Source organism: Arvicanthis niloticus, chromosome 11, assembly GCF_011762505.2.
Source record: "Arvicanthis niloticus isolate mArvNil1 chromosome 11, mArvNil1.pat.X, whole genome shotgun sequence".
NCBI lineage: Eukaryota > Metazoa > Chordata > Mammalia > Rodentia > Muridae > Arvicanthis > Arvicanthis niloticus.
The window spans coordinates 21173259-21196913 of NC_047668.1; the positions used below are offsets into that span (position 1 = coordinate 21173259).

Sequence of the window (23655 nt, forward strand, 5' to 3'; positions counted from 1 at the left end):
CATCCTTGGGTGTTTTATATTGCCTCTCTTGATGTGCCACAAGTCAAAGGCTGTGTTATAAACCATGAGCTTAGTTAGTTGACACCTTATATCATAGTCAAAAGTCAACTTGAATTTTAGAGTAACCATTTAATGTACAGTGTAAATTGATGGCATTTGTCCCTGGAAGTCTCTTACTGCATGCAGTCCAAGATATAGTATCTCTTAATGGAGATTTACAGTTTATATTCTAGAAGAATCATCCTCTTATGCCCTCAGGAAACATTGAACAATACATGGGGCCCTCTCTGCTTTTGTTTGTCTTCAGCATCCTGTTGCTGGATAGTAAGTTAGTTGGTTAGTTAGTTAGTTAGTTAGTTAGTTAACTTAGCTTGATTCTTCATGAGCTTCTCAATACTAGGTAGGAAAGGCATCATTAATTTGTGTTTATGAATAAATTCAGCTTTATTGAATCACTTACTATTGTGCCTTGCTTCAGTTTAATTAGGGAGGGAGGTGTTAGAAAACAGAGACATTAGCTGTGCAGTGGTGGCGCACACCTTTAATCCCAGCACTTGAGAGGCAGAGGCAGGCGGATTTCTGAGTTCGAGGCCAGCCTGTTCTACAGAGTGAGTTCCAGGACAGCCAAGGCTATACAGAGAAACCCTGTCTGGAAAAACCAAAAAAAAAAAAAAAAAAAAAAGAAGAAGAAGAAGAAGAAAGAAAGAGAAGAAAACAGAGACATTTATGTACATTCCTTCAGTAAAATCCTTAGGAATTGTAAATTTTAGATGAAATTATTAAATCCAGATACATTAATATACACTGCTGAATTGTCTCCTAGAATGAATGAGACAGTCTGTACTTCCAGCAATATTTCTTAAACTTTTCATACCAACTGTATATTCAACCAAGGCATTTTTATACAATCCTGTTTACACAGGTATATAAAATAGGTATACAAATCAATTATGCATAATAAATCATAATTGTTTTATAACAATCTTTAAGAAAACTTAGGATGTTTGTCTTTATATGTAGTGTTAGCAGATGCAAGGCTCAGGCAAGAGGATTACCATAAAACTAGACCAGTCTGTGCTATACTGTGTGACCCTGTCTCTTAAATAAATGAATAAATAAATAAATCTTAGCCAAACATTTACTATTTCTGAGCATGTAGAATGTACAGCATCACTGTTTTTCAAAATTTGCTCAGTACTTTTATAATTCTCAAACATGTCACTTTATATAAATGCAAAGTTGCAGAGTATAGTTAGAGACATTTCAGACATTGCTAGAAATTTGTTTAACTTCCAAGGCAAAATATAGTAGGATTTTTTCTTTGTTTGTTTGTTTTATTTTTAAAGAACCTCAGCAACTGAAACTGCAGTTTTTAAAATCCAACATTGTAATAATATTGACTTGTATTTACTTAACACTTGCTGCTAAGGAAAATTATTCTCTTCAGTTTTCTTAATTAAATAATTATGTTTCAGAAATTATATGGTAGAAATTTGGTATGTTTGTTGAACACATGGCACGTCATAGCATCAAAATAGTCTCCAGTATGAGTATGGGTATTTGAGACAGTGTTAATTGGGTTTGCACACTATGAAGGCTTTAAAGTGCCAAGTGTGTATATCGTATTCAAAACCAAGACTGCTGTGGACTCAAACAATGCAGGAAAAGTGAGCACTTTCAGAAACCCCTTGTATTCATTATGAGCTTGACTTTGAATTAAATTTTGGTTGTTATGAATTCAGAACCCTCTTATTGTCAATTTTTTAGTTCTTACATTTAGTAAGATCCAGTAGTGTAAGAAGAAGGAGTCTTAGAGTATCCATTTCTATGTCTATACTAAACCTTTATAATTGTTTATTTATCAGCGCTATGTGGTATATTTAACTGCTTGCTAATTTTTTTAATTTCTTTTTTTTTCTTTTATTGGAGATTTTCTTTATTTACATTTCAAATGTTATCCTCTTTTCAGCTCTCCCCTCCAGAAACCCCCATCCCATGCCCCTCCCCCTGCCTCACCTACACCCACTCACCCACTCCTGCCTTCCTGCCCTGGCATTCCCCTACACATGTGTTTACATTCCATTGTTTGGCCAATCTTAGCTCAGTTCTCTCTTCTTGCCCTGTGTGCTTTCCTGTAACATGCCAGCTCTGCTTGTGTTTGCGGAGAGAATTCTATAGCACTCTATTTCATCTTGTTCTCCTGATGTTTATCTATCTCTTAAGACTTCTACATTTTTATATGGTAAAAACATATATTAGGATTGCCTGATATTAGGGGAGGCCCTTGTTCTTATGGAGGCTTGATGCCCCAGTGTAGAGGAATGCTAGGGTGGTGAGATGGGAGTGGGTGGGTGGATGGGTGGAGCAGCACCCTCATGGAAGCAATGGGGAGGTGGTATGAGATGGGGGGTTGCAGAGGGGAAACCAGAAAAAGGGATAACATTTGAAATGTAAATAAAAGGGGCTGGTGAGATGGCTCAGCAGTTAAGAGCACTGACTGCTCTTCCAGAGGTCCTGAGTTCAATTTCCAGCAACCACATGGTGGCTCACAGCCATCTATAATGAGATCTGATGCCCTCTTCTGGTGTGTCTGAGGACAGCTACAGTGGACTTATATACATAAAATAAATACATAAATAAAAAAAGAAATGTAAATAAAATAACCAATAAAAAGAAAAAGAAGTCATTCTAGGCTGTGGCAATTGTGCTGCCAGCTGTTCTAATTAAACGGTAGCCATGTTACTGCATTTTGGAGTCACAGAAGTGTAATTTTTTAAAATGCTGGCTGGAGAGCCAATATAGAAAACAGACTTTGACATGGCTAATGGAAACTAACAGACTAAGCAGATAGCGATAGATTTCACAGTCCTTCACTGATCCTCAACTGAGAGGGCAAAAGAAACACCTATGAAAATATCAACAGTACTCTCTAGAAAACTAATGCGTAATAATTATTTCTATTCAAAAAAGGTGAGATAACAATAGCATATTTATTTTTTAGAGTTGCTAGGCACTGTATAGTTGTGAAATTATTCGAGATACAAAATGAAGTTATTTATTTAAACTTGACATCTGTCAGTTTTGTTTTAAATGAGGTAAAAGATCTTAACTCTCCACTTTCTGTAATATAATTTTTATATGTGCTTAATTTTATTTATTTTAAGAAACATGATATGGAAGCTTCAGTATACATAACTTGTAATAAAATTCACAGAGCAGGGTGCTATAGAGATCCCACTTATTAAACTAGCCTTAGCTAGTTTAATATGCACAAGCAAGCATAAGTATTCTTTCAAAATAATTAAGTAAATTTTTAAGTTTATTGATTGTAGTTTCTTTAATTAGAATAAAAATACTCTCAGAAACTACAGGACCTTCCTTTCTTACCAGTTCTTTCAGTATCTTTTAAATTAAAACTTAAATTTAAAAATTGATATTATATCTTCATTAGACACTAGAATAGAACTTTTTCACATGCCTAAAATAAACTACCTACATTTAAATAAACACATTAATTGATTCATTTCAACATACTTCAGTCACTTTTTTTCTATTATAACATCATAAACTACACATGAGGGTAAGATATGCTTATATTCCAACTCTTAGGATACTAAAGCATGAAAATCTCAAATTCAAGCCCCAACTACCATACATGGCAAAAACCCAGCAGGCTCCTCAGCCTGTCCCCACAGTGAGGAGAAGCAGACTCTTAGTACTGTGTGTACATCCACTTCTGATGCTGCTCATTGCACATGTGCTTTATTTGCAGATGGAGTTTATCTCTTTATGTGCAGTTGGGTTCTCATGTGGCCTCTGTACTGTACTAGGTTTCTAGCTCTGTTCCACTTTGTGGTTCTTCTATCATCTGTGGGTTTTTTTTTTTTTTTTTCATGATACTAGCTAATTGAGAAAAGTAGATCTTGGCAGCTCCAAAACTAACATTGAAGTGTAGACAAGACTTTCTACATTTGGGGTAGTAGTATACAATCCTTCATTAATGTTTTGGTTTTATTTTCTACAACTATCACTGAATTCCTACTTTTTAAGCTTTTGAGTTTAATATGCCAGTGACATTTGATTTGTGACACTGTAAAATTTTGCAGAAGGTGATCTATAAAACACCGCATGGCCAAAATGCTGATACATTTGACATGCAGGATTTACTCTCTTTGTTGTAGGACTTCATTGTGAATCACACATTAGGAAGAACATCATCTTTACTTCTATCCTTCAAAAACCTTTAACCAGAGAGTCTGTGTTTCGTCAAGCTTGTTGTAGAACTAGTCTGTAGCACACAGGTGGAGGTGCCAGACTAGCATTTGGAAGCACAGCTGCCTTTCAAAAACCATCCCTTTCTTCAACTTGATTTTGAATGATTATTAAATTTCCTAATAATGTTTTCTCTTTAAACATAACACATGACTAATCACTATACCAGCATAGCATATTTTTCCTTTAAACAGTTTCTTCTGCAATTCCTAACTATTCTTGGTGTAATGTCAAAGACTTTTGTCAATATGGTCACAGTTCTTAGTCTATAATAATATGTTTTCCTTTCGCATGCTGTATAGTATCTGTGCATCTTCATGCCTTCTCTAGTTCCCACTGAACACGATTTTTCTCAACTTTATGAAGCATCAGGGTTCTGAAAATCAATTATTTATCTAAATTTTATTACCTCTATACCTAAAATTCTGTTTTACTAGAGTGTACCATTTTAACCTTGTGTTTAGTCATTCATAAATCCTAGCCTCTTGGGATTTGAACCTGTTTGTACCCCACTCATCTGCTCTTTCTGCCTTCTGTTTATGCACAAGAAATAGTTGGTTGCACATCCACATGAATGTATGTGAGTCACAATGCACAAATATTCCATGCTACTGTGGGCGTAAGGGTGATTGATGGGAACATGGAAACATCCCACATTCCTGTGAACTCAGGCTGCTAAGCAAACAATAGTAATAATCCATGATAATTTCTCCCTGGGAGCATCCAGGATGCTTGGACACACACAAAAGTACTTAGACTGTTCTTACACAAACCAGGCAATACTTTCTGTGAATAATGATAATAATAATTAATGATAAGTCAAAAGCATGGGTATATAATAGAATATCTGAAGAAAGAGTTGAAATGAGATGCAGTTCTACTTGAAAAGAGATAGTGCTAGTAAGGAAATCATCGAGAATGTATTGGTAATTGCATGTCAGGACGCAGGATATGATATGACCAGATATTTAGATTTGGAGGTCTTGGGTCTGGAATTCAAGTCAATGTTGAGATTGTGAGAAATGTGACTTTCTGTCTAGCATTACCCATTTGTAAGTTACCTACTGAGTTTGTTCTTCCCTACCACAGTCTTGTATTCAAGACAATGGAAAAGAAGCCCTGCTGAAGTTTCCAACACAGTTAGAATAGGTTTATTTTCGTCCAAGTCTTTTGCTGTGTCTATGGAAAATAGGCATGCTTAATGAAAATGTTGGTCTTGATTCTTAGACAGCCAAGGTTCCTTTACCCTCTTACAGACCACCCACTAATATTGCCTATGGAATTTCTCTATCACTATTATCCTATTCTGATTAATACACCATTCAGTAGCCTGTTCCTGAATATCCTATTACAAGGGGATTTCTCTAGTATATTATGAGATCTTAGATATAAATTGAATTTTATTTTCTTTTTAGTATCAATTTATAGTCATGTGTGTGGTTTTCAATTGTTTTCCACTTCAGTTTAATTTTAAACTATGTTTGTGATGTATGCATGTGTGTACATGTGTGTGGTTGGGGCACTTGCCTATATAGGTGTGTTCATTCATGAGAGCATGTGTGGAGGTCAGAGGTTGAAATGCTATCCTCAGTCCCTCATCTACCTTATATACTTGGAGATAGAGTATCTCATTAAATTTGTAACTCATTACACTGCACTGGCTGGCCTTAAAGTCTCAGAAATACTCCTGTCTATTCTAAGCACTGGAATTGCAGGTGTGTACTGCCATCACATGACTAATGGATGGGTACTTGGATTCCTGTGAGTTCAAGGATTGGGCTAAGTCTTATTCCAGGGCAGCCTGACCTACAAAATGATAATATTTCAAAAGAACAAAAATAAATAAACAATCCCTGCCACTTTAAGAAACCCCATATTAACACTTTATCTTCCAGCTATTAAAAAGAAGAGAATATTTATGCAAAATCTTGTATCTCAGAGTTTTCACATAAAAATGATCAATATATTAACATTTTGCTTTAGCTCTACACTAACAGGATTTGTTAAAATAATTTCTGATGCAGTGATTATTTAATTCAGAAGTTTGATCTGTTCTTGATATAGTTAGGATACAGTTTATTCTTCTCCCCCATATAAACCAGTTGCAGAATTACTGCCTGTATTGGATGTACCCAAAAACAAATAGTAGATAGCTAGATCACTAAGCTGATCTTCCATTCTGGATCAATAGAAATGTGTCGGATGGACTATACTAGGTAGTGATCCTTAGTTGTGACAGTTCATATATTATTTTGCTTCCTTTTGACAGTTCCTCACCTGGATTAACAAAATATTGCATGTGACTCATCTGAGGCTTTTTTAAAAATTTATTTAACATTGTATTCAGCCTTCTACTAAAAATAGAACAAGCAGCTGACTGAGACAGATGCAGATACTTACACCTAGCCATTGGACTGAAGTCGGGGACCCCTGCAGTTGAATAAGGGAAAGACTAGAAGAAGCTGAGGAGGAAGATGACCCCTTAGGAAGACCAGCAGTCTCAACTAATCCGGACCTGAGCTCTCAGACTCTGAGCTACCAACCAAGAGCCTACACTAGCTGGTACAAGGCTCTGGACACATATATAGCAGAGGACTCTCTGGTCTGGCCTCGGTGGGAAAAGATATGGCTAACCCTCCAGAGACTTGAGGTTCCAGGGAGTGAAGAGGCCTGACAGAAATGGGGAACATCCTCTTGGAGACAAGGGAGAGGAGGAATGAGCTAAGGAACTGTTGAAGGGAACCCAGAGGAGAGAAATACCTGAACTGTAAAAACAAATAAAAGTAATAGAAAAAATAGAAGTGGGCTGTTATACCTTTTACTAAAACAGTCAAAATTCCTTTCCATTAATGAGAGAAAAACAACAAAGTAAAAACTAATACACCAGACAGTTCTGGAAGATGACTGGTTTGGGGGGAGGATGGTATAATAAAAAACATAAAATTATAGGCAGCTATTAGAATCATGATTGTTGAAAATTTCCCTGATGAGATATTACTAAGCTAAAGCTTAAGGGATAAATTGTGTGTGTGTGTGTGTGTGTGTGTGTGTGTGTGTGTGTGTGTGTAGCTAGAGTGATGACATAGGAACAGCAGAGGAGCTGAGCTCCCAAGACAGAGATCAGAGATCAGGTGAGAGCAACCTGGTATGTTCCAGTAACTAAAAAAGACCTGAGTCTCTGGAGAGTAGCAGACGGTGGGGAAGGTCATGTGAGACGAAAACAGAGGGGAGGTGAGCCAAGTCTTAGTGGGCTTAAAAATCTCAGTGGAGTCAAAATTAATCTCTGGCTGGCAAGGAGACACTATTGATTTTTTTCAAAGGTAAATTACATATGATCTACATGTTTGAAAGATAGAAATGGACGATAAATAATACGAGGGTGAAATACCTAATTAGGCTTTCTCAGTGGGTTTATTGAGAGATACTGATGGTTTAGATTATAAGGAAGTGTTCATAAACAGTGAATTCATTCATGATACATTTTTATATTTACAACCAACAAAGGCTACAGGAAGATTATTCTGGGAAGATAGTAACAGCAAGAACACCAAAGGAGAAAGTGTTTGTATAAGGAACACACATAACTGTGTCTATGTGGGAAGAAAATGCAAATGCCTACATTGTGTTCCACTTGCCTTTTTCCTGGTTGTTCTAAATTACAATATTCCATCCTGCCAGGATGACTGAAAACCTTAGTACTGAACATATTCTGTGCCTCTATACATTTTTTTAAAAATGTGCTTTAAAATAGAAAGTGCTGTGAGATTTAGAAATTCGGAAATGAAAGCCTTGGATAAGACAGGGCTTGGAAAAGATTGTGAAATTGGAGTCTAGTACAGGTGGCTAAAAGCATTGTGACCTGCCTCATGGGGTGCTATGGGAGGAAGGATTCTTAGAATTCTAATCCAGGTCATTGTTTTAATAGCATGTGGTACCACAAGATTTTCCGTTCTTTGAAATCATTTGGGGCCTTTAATAGAAAGGATAGTCATAAGACACTGAATAAAATGTTAGGCTGTGTGATGACCCAGTGGAAGGGTACTGAAGGACTTGAAGAGATTGGCTCGTGAGTAAAGCAGGAGACCAGAAACTGCATGGACAAGAAACCAGAGTCTAAGGATCCCTTCAAAAGGAAATGCATGACAGAGAGCCAGCTCTCTGTCCTCACAGAGATTCATGGCCAGTATGTGAACGTGCGTCCAAGGATCTGTCTTCAACTGGATAAGAAGCTCAAAGGACAGTCCAGGGAGTCAGGAGGCCTGAGCCAGTGGAGAATTGTGTGATCAGGTGACAGCGGTTGAATGCACAATGTGTGATGTATGATCAAGTCACATCTAGGCTAGAGTTCCTTCAGTTAAGAAAACACTTCACTGATTATCAATACAGGAAACAAAAGCTTCTGTGTAAAAAGACAAAATGGAATATGAAAATACAAGAACACAATTTGATAATGCTTGTATATCTTTAAAGACTGTTATGTATAAGTCATTTAATTTTAGTCCATGGTCTCAAAGAAGTATTTTGTGCTGCAGACAAGTACTTACAGATGTAGAAAATCTTTACATATAATATATTTAGCCCTTAGGTCTTAAGATAATCATGTATCCCTTAATTTATAGTTTTTTAATATTCAGTAATAAAGTGAAGTATGTTGTCAGTCACATTCTTAAATTTTAAATAGTAAAAATTTTCAAAAACTTCCAGATCTCACTAGAGCCCCATGTAACACTTTTACTTATTTTATCGTGTAATGCTAACACCATAATAATAATTCAAAACAGGTAAGAATCTAAGGACTAGAACCATAAAAATTTGTAGGAAAACAATGGAGTCCTTTGCCATCATGGGTTTGGGAGTGAAATCCCAAATCTAAGACTAAAAGCAGAAATAATAAGAGAAAACAAATAGATGGTTATTTCATCAAAAATTAAATATTGGACTGGGAAAAAATAAATAAGTATGTTCTGTGGGTAACTCACTAGCACAGAACTGAGGTCAAATACCCAGAATCCTCATAAGCCAGATGTGGTAACACATACGTCTAAGCAAGAGCTCCTCCAGGGAAAGCCAAGACAGAAGTTTCCAGAAAGTCCACAGAGCAGCTACCCTGATGTATGCAAAGGCAAACAACAATAGATCCTGTCCCTAACAAGATGCAAAGTGAGGACTGGCACTAATGCTCCAAGCACCACAAGTATGCCAACGAACGGGCACAGCCACACATAAGAACACACACATACACACATACATACACACACATACATACACACACACATACATACACACGTACATACATACAGGGAGGGAGAGAGAGAGAGAGAGAGAGAGAGAGAGAGAGAATGAGAGAGAATGAGAGAGAATGAGAGAGAATGAGAGAGAATGAGAATGTATAGAATCCCTTCAAGAATGTTGACTTAAGGAAGTGGCGCTCTATCTAGCATGCCAGTGTAATCATGACCACTCATTAGGAGTGGTCCTTTGGTGCTAGGTAATGTATACTTCTTCTCATTGCTCCAGTTATCTTTCAAATACAGTTCTTTAAGTTTGAAACCAATCAAATTTTCAATTGCATTTGATTATAATATCTTTAAGATAAGAGGTCTTATATTGAAAAGAATCCTTATTTGCTAATGGAATTGAATGACTGATCAATAGATGTCTTTATATCCCTAATGGAATTTTTCTTTTTTTCTTTTCTTTTCTTTTCTTTTCTTTTTTTTTTTTTTTTTTTTTTTTTTTTTTTTTTTTTTGGTGTAGTTGGTTTTTTACTTTTCAATGTTATCTATAATGATCATGTACGGCTGTTTTATTACATTTAGTTCCAGCTGTTTGGAGGTATCCATTACTCACTACAGAGATTTGCCCTGCCTTACATCAGTGTATGAGTCTGGATTTTTCATCAATACTAATGTTGACATGAAATCAAGTGAAGACGCTGATGCTTCCATGCACATTTTCCCATTAACTATTCATCCAATTTTTCCTTACTTGTTATTTTTGCCTAAGATATAATTCATTAGATTTATAGAAGTGTCATTTTCCAATTTTGTTAATTTCTTTAGCCACTGAAAAGATCCAAAAGAAAATGCACAGTGTACATAGAGAAACTCTATCTTTGAAGAAGTGGAGTGTGTGCTGGGTAAAGAGGAACTGAGCCCAGTGCACATGTAGCAGCATATCCAGGACCTGCTCTAAGTGCCTTGCCCAAAATTACAGTAGCACAGAGAATATATTTTGCTACATTTCTATGAAGATTTTGCTGTCAGTAGGCTTGATAATTGTACCTTCTTTGAGAAATGTATTTTTTACTTTTTGGTATTGCCTTTGAAATAAAAACTTTAAGCCATTTCCAACATCACTGTTGCTCTTTGCCATGGGTCTTTCTTGTTGTCAATGTGTATTTTTGTATATTCTCTCAACATATATGACATGAAAATAGAAGGTAGGGCCATTTGGAAAGAGACCAAGAAGTGTGTTATAGGGAAAAACAGGAAAGTGTGATGAGGTCAGTCACTCTGCAGTGAAACAAAAGTGTCATGCAGTGTGGGTTGGAAGAAACAGTGTTCTGTACACCCGTGTATTGCATTATGTAGGATGGGTGTGTCTTTTCCTGTAGCTGATTCTCAGCTTTGTTGTACTCTATTGCAGAGAGTAGTAAATGCTGCCATTAAGCAAATAAAATGATAAATAACTGGCAGTTTAACTTAGACACTAATGGAGTCTAAAAGCCTTTAAAATGACAAAACCCAGCAACTTTTATGATTTATAGGCTCATTTGTGTTACACAGTTTGGTCATATACTTGACAGTATTCCTTTTATTTTTTTAACTCTCTCCCCAAAATTATGGTTTTCTGTTACCTGAGTGAAAAGGCATTAAAAGAATATAACAGAGTCTCAGCTAAGTCTTCTGATGTTAAGCACAGTTTTCTTCTGGACCCACCCTGTTTGCATGGTTGTAACAGAGAGACAGTAATCCAGCCAATCCCTGGTGTAGATATTACAGCAGTAGCCCTCCGAAAGCCTCGTACTTGCTGTTGTATAACATTGTTTTAAGACAATCATGCTTGGGGGTGCGGGGGAGAATCCAGGGTTTTCCATTTGTTTTCAGTTCATCTTTGCAGTCTACAGAACACTGGTTGCTGTGGTCAGACTTATGTCAAATCAAAATTCTAAGAATAACACGGATTACACAGTCTTTAGTTACCTGGGTTTTTTTGGAAGTCATCCTTTAAGCTAGACTGTTTTGGCATCCACAGAGTGCTCAGTGGTGTCTCTGAAAGCAGTCATGTAATCTGATCTGTGTTCTGTGTGGTCTGAGAACCTCAATAGCATTTTGCTATTAGCTGCATTGATCGGGAATCCTCTTGAGTCATTTACTAGACAATTAATACAGTCTTGTAAAGTGCCCCCTGGGTATCCCTATAAACTAGATTGTTTTACCCTAGGACCAAAAGATGCATCAACATAGACAGGAGTAACTAAAGCTGATGAATAGAAACAGGAAAACCTAAGTCGACAGATCACATTTTTCTCCATCCAGCCTTAAAAATAAGCTATGCTGTCTTGAAATTTCTCTGAAACTGAAGAGACATAATTTCATAATTCTAATTTTTATTGATTAAAATATGAAAATATAACAGACATACTTCTAGAATTGTAGTCTTATTTTTGTCTAATTCTTGTGACCCAAGTCTGTTTCTAAATGACAAAGGTCTCTTGCATTTGTCCTTCAAGTGATTGCTTGTTTCTTTGTTTGTGACCTTAACAGTTTTACAGTTTTGCATGTGCAGAATGGCTTGACTTTTGAAACATTAGAACTAATAGGAACTGTAGTACATGGTTGAAAAGGATCAGAAAATACTGATTTCCGATTTGCAAGTCATGTGCTGGTTTGGTTCAGTGAAGGAATGGCTGCTATGTAAGACACCTGCTGGGGCCAGCCTCAGATTTACGATTCATGTGTTGTCATTGCCATAAGGCATGTCCATAAAATTCATATAGTGTAGCATATACTATCTAAGTCTCATTTATATTCTGTATTTTATTTATAATACATCATCAGTAAAATTGGTATCTGTTCTTGTATTCAAAAAGCTTATGATTTACCCATAAAAACTGAGCTCCTTGAAAGGTGTTTTCACAGATTCTGTCTGTTACAGTTCCTAACTCTAAGGCTTTTCATGAGTACTGCATATGTGTTTATCCCGTAAGTGAGTGATGTGATTGGATCTCTGGATCTTTGGTTCTTCTGGAAACCAAATACCTGTTTCAAACTACAAAAAAAAAAAAAAAAAAAAAAAAAAAAATTCTAAAATCATTTTTTAAATAAAGCATATGTGGTGATTAGTTTTACTTCAGTTGAGCATTAGAACTTCAGAGCCATGCGTGTTACAGTATTAGTAATGTTATGCTATCCTCTGTTTTAATAATTTTTCAATGTAAAATGAAAAGGAATGTTTTCTGAAAGTGCGTCTTCTGTCTGCAGGTACTACTGAGAGGGTTTGCTTGATCCAGGGAACAATTGAAGCACTGAATGCAGTTCATGGATTCATTGCAGAAAAAATCCGAGAAATGCCCCAAAATGTTGCCAAGACAGAACCAGTCAGTATCCTCCAACCTCAGACCACCGTTAATCCTGATCGCATCAAACAAGTGAGTGTTTAGTTGGAAAATCAGAGAGAATTATCTACAGTGTGGTATGAATTCCGTTCAGAGGAAACAGTTTAGCCTTAGCATGAAAATGGCTAAACCTATGTAAAGTTGTCATTTAGGTTTTGAAGACTTTTGGAGCCTTCAATTGGCAAATCAATACATTGATTAATTTTACATTTATTAGTGATATACTAAGAGGTGCTGACATGCCTAGGGTGGTTTTTTGCAAATATGGTGGCTCGGGTTTTATTAATTTATGGAAATATATTTTTGTTTAAAATATAGCACTTCTTAAATAAATTATGAAAAGTGGAAATGACATTTATATTCTCAACATTTCCAATGCCCAACTTTAGTGACATTTGTAGTTCTCAGTATAGTTATTGCATATAGACTCCTATTTTAATTTGTCCTGTTTAACCTTTTATCAGCACATGTGTATAGGTCACGTTGTACACCTAGTATTCAGTTATTTGTTATCCATCAGCTATTACATTTTGTATCATATATGTAGTGCTTATATATCTGTTATAAAGGTCCAATGTTGAATTTTAATGTATGGGATTTTTTTTGTAAAGAAAATTTTTCTTGAGAAAAAAAAAATTGTGAATTTTTAAGACGGAGTAATTCTTGAGATGATACAGGGAAATGGCATTGCCTGATGTTAAACAATGCGGGTTCTTATACCATAAATATTTTAGACATACATATTTAAGAATTATGTTCATAATTATTGTCTACTTTTTTGCCCTTTTACTTAGCCACTTAATTTGTGATTTAGTTTCATTATGAAGAGATTGTGATTTTTTTAAAAAAATGTATTATTCTTCATTAACAGAAAATTTATTTCCTTGTAATAAATTTGAAATGTAGCTGAAAGTTCTATTAATTTCATGTTTCCGAATTAAAAATATGTTAACCCCTGTTATGAATCTATCACAATTTTATCAATATTTAGATAAATATAACACTAATCATATTTCAACTTTAAAATTTATAAGGAGCATATATATGCTTGAATTATAGACTAACATTTAATTATATATTAATAATTTATTTAAAAAGTACATCCTTATTTAAACCATAAGAAACTAGCCCTTACTCCATATAAAGATCAATAGCAAGATTTTTCCATCAATGTTGAATAGTTCAGTTACTCCAGAACTAAATCAAAGTGTCTTTCTATGGACACATGGCAGCATCCACATACCTTAAAGCTCTACGTACTAGTATTTCTTTATTCTTGATCATTTAGTAGTTTGAAGAGTTTATTTTATCCATGCTAGGTAACTACGATATAGTCCAAATAGCATTGACTCGACAGTGATATCGGGATGTTATCAGATCAGAAAACAAGGTGTCCAGATGCAGACAGACATCCGGGTTGAGATCATGTGGGGCTCGAAATGTCCTGCAGGAGCACTGAAGTATCTGGTCTCTTTTCTTACTACCATCACCCAGCCCGTTGCATTCCCCTTTTTTACTGTAACATCTATGAAAGCATTCAAACTGTTAGCTGACCACTTTGAGGTTCACTTTTTAAACAGATATAGAATTATACTTTGTAGTATGAAGCTGTGTCTAAACAATAATATGAGATTTCTCTTATTATTTGTATAGGAACAAATACTGTGGGCCATTAAATAGTAATCATTAAGATTCCAGTTTCAGCTGTGGTCGCATAAGACTGGCCAGCTCTAATTCATGCGGGGCCAACATAGACAGATGAATGCCACCAAAATTTTAAAGCATTTGGCTGATTTTTGTTTGTTTGCCATGTTTAATTTTTTATTATATTAAGACATATTGATTTATCTGGTTTCATGTGATCACATTCATTTACATGTCTTAGTATTCATAGGACTAAAAATTATTGTCAAACACTACATTTCCATGTAATCAACGCTATGGATAACAGAGTGACTCATTGTGAGGAAGCCAGAAACTAGCACTGAGTGTGCTGTGACAGCATAGCCAACACACACTGTCTGTACAGCGTGAGCACTACAGCAAGTTTCTTAAAGCTGTAGGAGAAATGTCTTTTTGACCTCCTACACAGATACAGCTTGCTCTACACTGTACTTTTTTTTTTAAACTTTTTAGGTATCTAGTTCACCAATTTAATATTTAATATCAAGCCGTGAACTAAATAGTTGTCAAGTACAGAAATTTAGATAGCTATGATTTTATTCTTAATGAAAAATGCCAGTTTTAGACTATAAAATAAGTATTTGTAAAGTCCGTCATAGAATAGATAAAAGTGGTTTTCTTTATGCTTACATGTTTGAATTTTAATTCATAGACTCTAAAGATGTCTTGCCATGAGTGTTGCTCATAACAAGTGACATATATTTGCTTTTGCTATGGGTTTCAGTCCCCAAAATAATTTTTTCAAGTATTAATTACAAATATTCTACACAAGCTTATTTACAGAATAAAATTGATTGCTGTAGCCAAATATCCCTCTTTTAAATAAAACAGATTCAGACAAAAATTAAATTAGGAATTTTGCTAGTGTTTCCATTATTATATCCTGGTTGGTTGTTTTGGGCTCACAATTTTAAAGTTTTTCATTTTTTAAATTTTAAGTTATAATTCGTAGTGAAAATCAGAAGTCAAATGTAGTTCTCAGCAAATAGGATTTTAAAAGTGATGACTCTTCATCATGTGCTGTGGATTTCTAATAAAGTATATCCTACATTGTGTTCTCAGATACAGGTCACTAACTGAATACAATTTATAAACCACAGTACTCTATCCAAATGCACCTTTCCTTCTTCACTGATGGCATTATACAAGTGTAGTTTCCTGCATGCTCACCTCGAAGGCCCCCTACAGGACAGTGATGAACTCTGGTTCAGTGTCTGAGAGCCAACTTCATGTAACACATGTTGTAGATTATTCAGTTCTTAATTCTGAATACTTTTTTAAAAATCTAAACGTTGTAAGGAAAAAACTAGGAGAACTTGAAGAATTTTCTTACATTTAAAAAAATACCAAGGAGTTTTTAAAATCTGCTACCTTTGTCATAGGTTGGCAAAATTCATCAATTTTTGAGCATCATTTATTCATACATAAATTTATTAAAAGACTTAATTATAAAATACACAAAGATTATATCCCTTGTACTTGATACTAGTTTGTTTTGTTATTACAAATCTATGAAAATATGAGAGCATATTTATATTCCAGAGATGTAGTATAGTGTAGCATAAATCTCAGAGTAGCCTAGTTAGGCAAAAAATACAGGGAAAAGCCTGTTTTAGAAGAGTGAGATATGCAATTGGAGAGGAGGCTGTTACAGCTCTTAAATGATAACAGGACTGACTGACATGGAATACATGTACTACAGTTTAGAGAAAATTAATGTTAGTTAAGTAGGATGGGGGTCAGACCAGCAAGACCTTACATGTTTGGCTGAAGATACATATATATAGTTTATAGACTATATGATCATTCCTCATTTTCTGAGCAAGCTCCTTTAATTCATCTTAAAGATTATTTTAAAAAGTGAAGGCTCCTGTGCACTTTGCTCTTCTTTGTGCTTTAAACAAACCAGATTTTGAAGCATTGTTATTAGTGAGACAATAAATCTGAATAGACCAATAGACTAATGCTAATGTTGCAAAACACACAGGGTATTCACCAATAGGCTAAAAGGAGAGTTGCTATTGAAATATTTTGTTCTTAAGGAGTAGTGTACAGGGCTTCTTTAATATAACACTACGAAGTTTGGGGAACATAGCAATTAGTAGAATAAAGTTACTGGATGGTTGGCAGATGGCGCATGAAGAGAACAATTGAGATCTGTTGCTCATTGCATTTTGTGGTTTACCTGTAAATATTATATGTCCTTAAAAACTGACTATTATAGAAATTTTAGAAGGAAAGTCACATTTGTTGTAGAGTTTGTTTATGGAATAGTCTCTGGACCAGCAAAACTCATTTTGACAAGAATTCATCATATACATTGTTAAAATATTTTAGTTCTTAATTCCCCAAAGCTTAGTTACATCAATATTTTACAAAATGTCTAGTGTTAAAATAAAATCTTGATATTTTACAAAAATTACTTTATATTTCATAGAGTCCACAGTTTTAGGAAGAAGCTCACAGATCTCTGTAAGTTCAAGGTCATCTTAGTCTACTTACCAAGTTTCAAGCCAGTCAAGGCTATATAATGAAATTCTTTAAAAAAAAAAAATGTGTCTGTAACAAGTAATTAGGCCTATAGTATCTAATGAATTGTTGAATGGCAATTCAAGTAATATAGGTCAAAGGCTTCTGCTTTGAAAGGAGAAAAGGAAAAGCTGGGATCAAAGCTACTCGAAAGAGAAAAATTATATATTATAAAAGGATATGTGCTTTACAAATGCTATACATTACAACTTTAAATTTATCCACCTATCGGTGTTACTAGGATAGTCATTTAATTACATATTCACAATATATTTTAATTGGTAGCATCTCATAATCACTATATATTAATAACTGCATAATAAGTTGATATAAATATTTTCTTTATAACATAATAATGAAAAAATATTGTACACCTATATTTTGTGTCAAAACACTTTACTTAGACTTGTCATCTTTATCTGTGGACTTATAAACAATTTTCCAACTATTTCATTAGCCTAATTAATATGAGCCTTTAAACTAAAGGCACTATTGTAATATATTCGTATTCACCTGTTTATTAGGGCAGTGTTCCTTCTAGAATTTGAAAAAGCAGCTGAAATGAAAACTGCTTCACATATATTTATTATTACAAATTATAAAATTATGCATTTGTGTTTCAAAGGATCTGTGTGCTAGTAGCTAGGAAAGTTGTCACATTTTCCTGTCATTATTACATCAAATATTTCACCCTAGAAAGTACACTAACTGTTTGCAGTGATGCTGAAATAAGCTTATCCTTTACAGTATACATTTGATTAATTCTCACCTATGTAAAATATTAAAATGTAACTTCTTATTTTATCATTATGCTTAATGATAAAATCTTAAGATATTTAAGGCACAGTAATATAATTCAGACATTTAAATTATTTATTTCATTCATAGAAGAAAAGGAAAGCATCCAAATTATTAAGGACAATTTTGATGAATATGAGTTGTATCAATTATTAATAGATTTTCAGAATATATGAAAATCATAAAGAATAGCAATAAAATTTTGACAGATCATCAGAATCTAAGTTATTACAAACTCTGAGCCTCATAGTGCTACTTTTACATCTAACTCTTTGCACTAGTTAAGCACTTCATGAGAATTTGTATCTCAACAAGATGATATTATTCAGTACTTCAGATTCTTTCTATCCTAATGAACATGGACATTCAGAATCTGGGTTCAGTATGAAGCGAACTTATAATGGAAGAAAGGGACTCTGGATTTAACATCTATTTATTCATTAACTTGAGTGCTGGCGTGAGGTTAGTATAGAACAGCTGTTTAAATGTATGTGATCCTTCCTATAATACCATGTCATTAAGCTTAGGTTGAGAAAATGAAACCTTTAGTGTTGAATTCATACAGTGTATAGCATGATGTTAACAAGGCCTCAATATATCATTGCATGGAAAAGAAAATACATGTTAAAATGGCGTTCAATGATGGAATGTTTCTCTAGAAGACTGACAAGAATTAAATACAAAGTGCCAAATTAGAAAATAAAAGAGTTGAAGCTATTAAATCTTCATAAGAGTTTACCCCTCACTTAGTACCTTTTCCAGGTTGTCTGTGTGTGTTTGTGTGTGTGTGTGTGTGTGTGTGTGTGTGTGTGTGTGTGTGTGATTGTGTGGCTTGAAAAAGTTCTTGGCTCAACTTCATATTAGACTAACTACTTCTCCAGATGTTGTAGGTTTTAAGAAAGAAAATACTTTAAGGGGAGAAATTAATGAAGTAATGACACAAGTAGTTTGATGGTATTACTGGAAGTCAGTGAGTTGATCAAATTTTTCACTGATTTTATATGAACTGCTTTATTCTTTCTAAATTGGAAAATTCTGACACCTGAAATACAAATATCTGACCACATACATATTCATGTACTTTTCTTTGCACTGTCAAACCTTTAAGGTTAGGTTTTGCTCGTATATCAGTAGCTGATAGACATACAACAAAGTAACACATAATATCCTTTATATAGGCTTGTCTAGATTATTGAAAACTATCCTATTTGCCTGTTAAGAAAAACTTCCTCTAAAGGGCCTTGCCTAGCCTTATTATAGGGTAAATGCAATACAACACTTGAGCAAAACTCTGAACCCCTTAAATTTACTGCCTTTCTAGAAGTTAAAGGTTTCTAAAAGTCTGGGTGAATGACTCAGTGAAAATGTATAGTTTGCTGTGACATATCTTTGTAGCATAATATGTGCTTATAAATGGACAGAAAAATCAATTCATAGTATTTTGTGATTATTTTGAACATAGGTGGGTGATGCACAATATATATAACACTTTTTATTTTAAATGTACCATTTAGCAGAAATGATAATTAATAGTTTTAGAATACTGTCAGTTACATGTTTATTAATGAGGTTAATGTTTACATTTTCAGATGGCTCTAAGTATATTAACATTTAATATTTTAGAAGATAATGTGATATTAAGAACTCAGAACTGCAAATTAAATTGCTTTTATGTATGGATCCCTAAATTCATGTGGAATCAGCTTGTTGGTGATGTTCAACATATTAAGTAGGTGGATACTTTTATGCCAAAGTAAACTTCATTTCACCACTTCTTCAAATCTCCGACTGTACTCATGTATAGGAAAGTGGCTCTTCCAATTTTATTCATCTAACTTCTTGAATTTTCTTTGACATCTCTTTTCCCCAAAGCAAATTAGAGGGAAAGAAATGGGACTGCTCCTCATGCATAAGGGCAGGATGCCTTTAGCATTCATGTGAGTTCCTATCAGTCACCACCATGATTTCAAGCCATGAATTTATTTTTACATGCTTATGCATGCGTATTTACATGTATTAGTTAATCGGTTGACCTTAAATTCCATTAAATTTGAACAACGAGGTTGAAACTGTGTCCATAGGATTTTGTTCTCGTTATATTACATTTTATTTTGTTTTGTTTTGTTGAATGATCAGCTTGAGGCTCATAAACGTTGATTTGCTCCTGAACTGCTTTGTTCCCAGACATTGCCATCTTCCCCAACTACCACCAAGTCCTCTCCATCTGACCCCATGACCACCTCCAGAGCCAATCAGGTACAGTATCATCCTCTCATCTACACCATACTTTCACAGCGGTTGCCTGCCAACTGGAGAAAAAGATACTGGTGGGTTAAGGATTTATTCGTTCATTTGCATATATGCACCATGATCAGATTCCAAATAACCTAATTAATAAATATCAATCATTTTTTTTAATTTTACATGCATTTTAACTTCATTAACAAAAAATATTCAGGTAGTAGATCAGAATTTTGGACTTCTTAAAATGGTGATCACTTTACGAAGCCCTGAGGGTTAATTATTGAGTTGGTCTTTTCATCTCTTTCAATGTATCTTCCTAATAGTCTTATAAATAAATTAAGCATATCACATGGGTTATGAATTATATTAAAATTGAGCATAGATATATCATTAAATGAGAAAATAATTTTACTGTTTGAAACCGCCCTTTGTAAACAGTTCAACAATAAGCATTTCTAATTCGAAAACTGCTTTAATTTTAGTGTTGTTTGCTAATTACAAACAGAATATATTTTTAATTAAGAACTCTTAGTCACATTCATTGCAAAAGTATCAAGCTTTGCAATGAAAATTAGATCTTATTCCTTCAATTTGACAGATGTTTTGGAACTAAATATTTGCAGGCCATGTTTCAAATTTGTTGAATAATAGAAGTTTTAAAATGTTCAAACATATTTTCACTTTGTGTGAATTGAGTTTTATTTATATGAGAAGTACTTTCTTATTATTTCTTTTAATTTTTATTAAAATAAGGCTTCATGTGATTATTTAAATATTAACATCTTATATTTTATATTATTTTTATTAGTTGGCCAACAAGGTATTGCTACACATAATATATGTGGCATTTCTCGTATTATTTAATTTAAACCATCAAGATTATTTTGCTCATTGAGTGATTTTAATAATTTTACAACCTAGGGAAAATAAAATGACTTAAGCAAATCTAAGCACTCTTAGAATGCTGGTCTACAGTAGGAGTTTGATTTTCTTTCTATGAAATGAGACTTTCTTTAACCACAAGAATGTCATAGTCATTTTGACAAGAATGTCAACTTCATTTTGTCCCTGAAGTTGAGACCCATCAGGTTGACATGTTCAACCCTATTCTCTGAAGACCACGTTCTCCAGTCTCTCTTTCTTTGCTTCTGTTCCCCCATGCTTTAATTCTGTGGTTTAGAAAGTCACCAAGGGAATGACTGCCTTTTGTTTTAAATTTCTCTCCTATGCTCCATTAGGGTTTTATTTCTCAGCAAAAGCTGGACAGATGAGTAAATCATAACAAGACCAATGATTTTTCTCAAAGTAAGAAGATACATAGAAAGCCAATCTACTAATTTAGTCTCTGAAATTAGACTTGTAGTGTATTTGTATTAATGTGGATTTTTATAAAGTGATTCTTTAAAAGGCCAAGTATATCTCCTTCTTGTTAATGGTCTGTTACCCTCTAGATCTATTATCACACTGGCTTCTGCTGAGTATTGTTTCATAATAACTTGAAATATATTTCAGATTCTGTCTACTGTACTGATATGTTTTGTTATTCATACTGTTTTCTTTCTTCTTTTTTTCTGTTCATATACAAAGAAGCATAGGTCCTGGATCACATGAAGCAAGCATTAAATGAAGAAGAGCAAATCCTTAATTTACTGAAAGAATTGTAGCTTATCAATAACATTTCATTCTTAGTAATTTGTAGCTCTCCCTTGTACTCCTTCATGGTAGGTTTCTGTCAGATGGTAGTAGTAAAGGAATGTCATCTCTGTTGTTCACTCACTTTAAGTAGAGAGCACCTAGGTCTTTCTTGTGAATTGTCCTAATTAATTTACTTATTTACATCTATAAATACAGTCTATTTAGAAAAATATAGCTCAATGTAATAATCTTAAGCTTTACAAAAGTAAAATAATATATTTATGTATATACATGCATACACATAAATGTACATATAGATATATACTAATTTGAACTTACTTTATATTTACCCAACTATTTTCAAATATGTTTCAACTCTTAAAACTGACAGAAATGGACAAAATCAGGAATTTCTATTTTAGGTTAAAAATTACTGCTGTGTGTTTTAACTTGTATAACCCTGCTGTAAAAACAGGAAAAAAATATTTCCCTAAGAAAATTTCTATAAGCAAAACAGAATACAGTCAAAATTAATACTTATATTGTTTTCTAATCAACGTTGACTCAATGATTTTAATCAAATTCTCATTTGCAGTTAGTTACTGATATGCAGAAAAGAAGTGTAAATATGAAGAAGGTCTAGAAATGAAACCCAAAACAGTGACTCAAAGGATATGCTTGCTCTGCAGAGCCATCATTTCAAAACTTTACATTGTAAAGATCATCATTTTTAGTACTTGACTTTATTTCAGTCTTCAGCTTCCTTGTTTCCTTGGGGTGACTGAGCACAGTCTTGTGCAATAGTAACGCCCGTGAAAGCGGAAGATGCACTGGATGACGAGCCTTTTACATTGGTAGTAAGAAGTGAACCCTAAGCACACTACATGTGGTGAGGAGCTTGCCGTGCTCTTTACCTGCTGAGTAAGCCCGTGTGAAACTCGGATGCTAGACTCTCTTAGAGCCTTTCATCTGACAAATGAAAGTCCCCAGTTCTCACAGTGCTGCAGTGTCTGAGTGTCTTCATTTAAAGGAAACGTGAAGAGTATTAGTCTCTAAAAGGAAATTGCTTGGTAAATAACCTACTTTCCAGTTAACGACATACCAATACTAGTATTGTCTGCTTCCGAAGGCCAAGTTATGTCTGAGATCAGGTTCACTGTCTAAGCAGTGTGATTAGAGTCTAGAGAGCATGCCATTGCACTTAGTAGTGAAATGCTTTGGTCTCTTTGGAAAAGAGTTGATAAAGCTGACACTGCTACATTTTCTTTTTTTTTTTTTTTATGTGTTTAATATTTTAAGATGAATGTTTGTAGCTCTTTTATTTATGAGGGTTTCAAGTCAAAAAAAAAACTATAAGGCAAAGAGAATTGGTTAAACTTTGAGAAGTATCAACAGGATCAATAGCATTTTTCAATTCTGAGAAGATGCTTATATACTTGGTCATCTCATCATAATTTTATAACCCCGTCACTGGTGCATGCTTATCAGGAGAAGGCAGAGATAAAACGTGCATGCTCAGAACTGCCTTTTCCCCCTTTTTCTGCCATCGATCTTGCTACTTCCCCTTTCTTAACATATAACCCTACATACACTCCACTTAAATCATGAAGCCATCAAAAGAGAACTTCCATAAACTGATGTCGACAGTACTTACTAGACCAACGCTTCACATCCATGCCTTTTGCCTTTTCATTTATTTCCACAGGCCTTGCTTTCTCTGTCCCTACCAAAGTCAGTTATTTTAATGGTACAATAAGCATATCCTTGTCCTATTACTGAAGTAAAGCTTTTCTCTGATTATTTTTGTCAAGCTTTGACTCCATATTAAAATATTATAATCCGCATGCAGTTGTTTTTCTCCTACTGTTTTTCTT

The 23655-nt window shown here is 34.3% G+C and overlaps 1 protein-coding gene across 9 annotated transcripts in view; it reads left to right on the top strand.

The window, feature by feature from the left end:
- Positions 1–23655, top strand: part of Nova1 (NOVA alternative splicing regulator 1) — a 118802-nt gene that overhangs the window by 82095 nt on the left and 13052 nt on the right. For 5 of the 9 annotated variants that reach the window (XM_034514176.2, XM_076941904.1, XM_076941905.1 and 2 more), the window contains 2 exons: positions 12759–12925; positions 20087–20158. In XM_034514176.2, coding sequence (XP_034370067.1) covers positions 12759–12925; positions 20087–20158 — 239 coding nt within the window. Of the gene's footprint in view, positions 1–12758; positions 12926–20086; positions 20159–21733; position 23655 lie in introns of those variants that run through there. The other 4 variants (XM_034514178.3, XM_034514180.2, XM_034514187.2 and 1 more) reach the window with 3 other exon arrangements.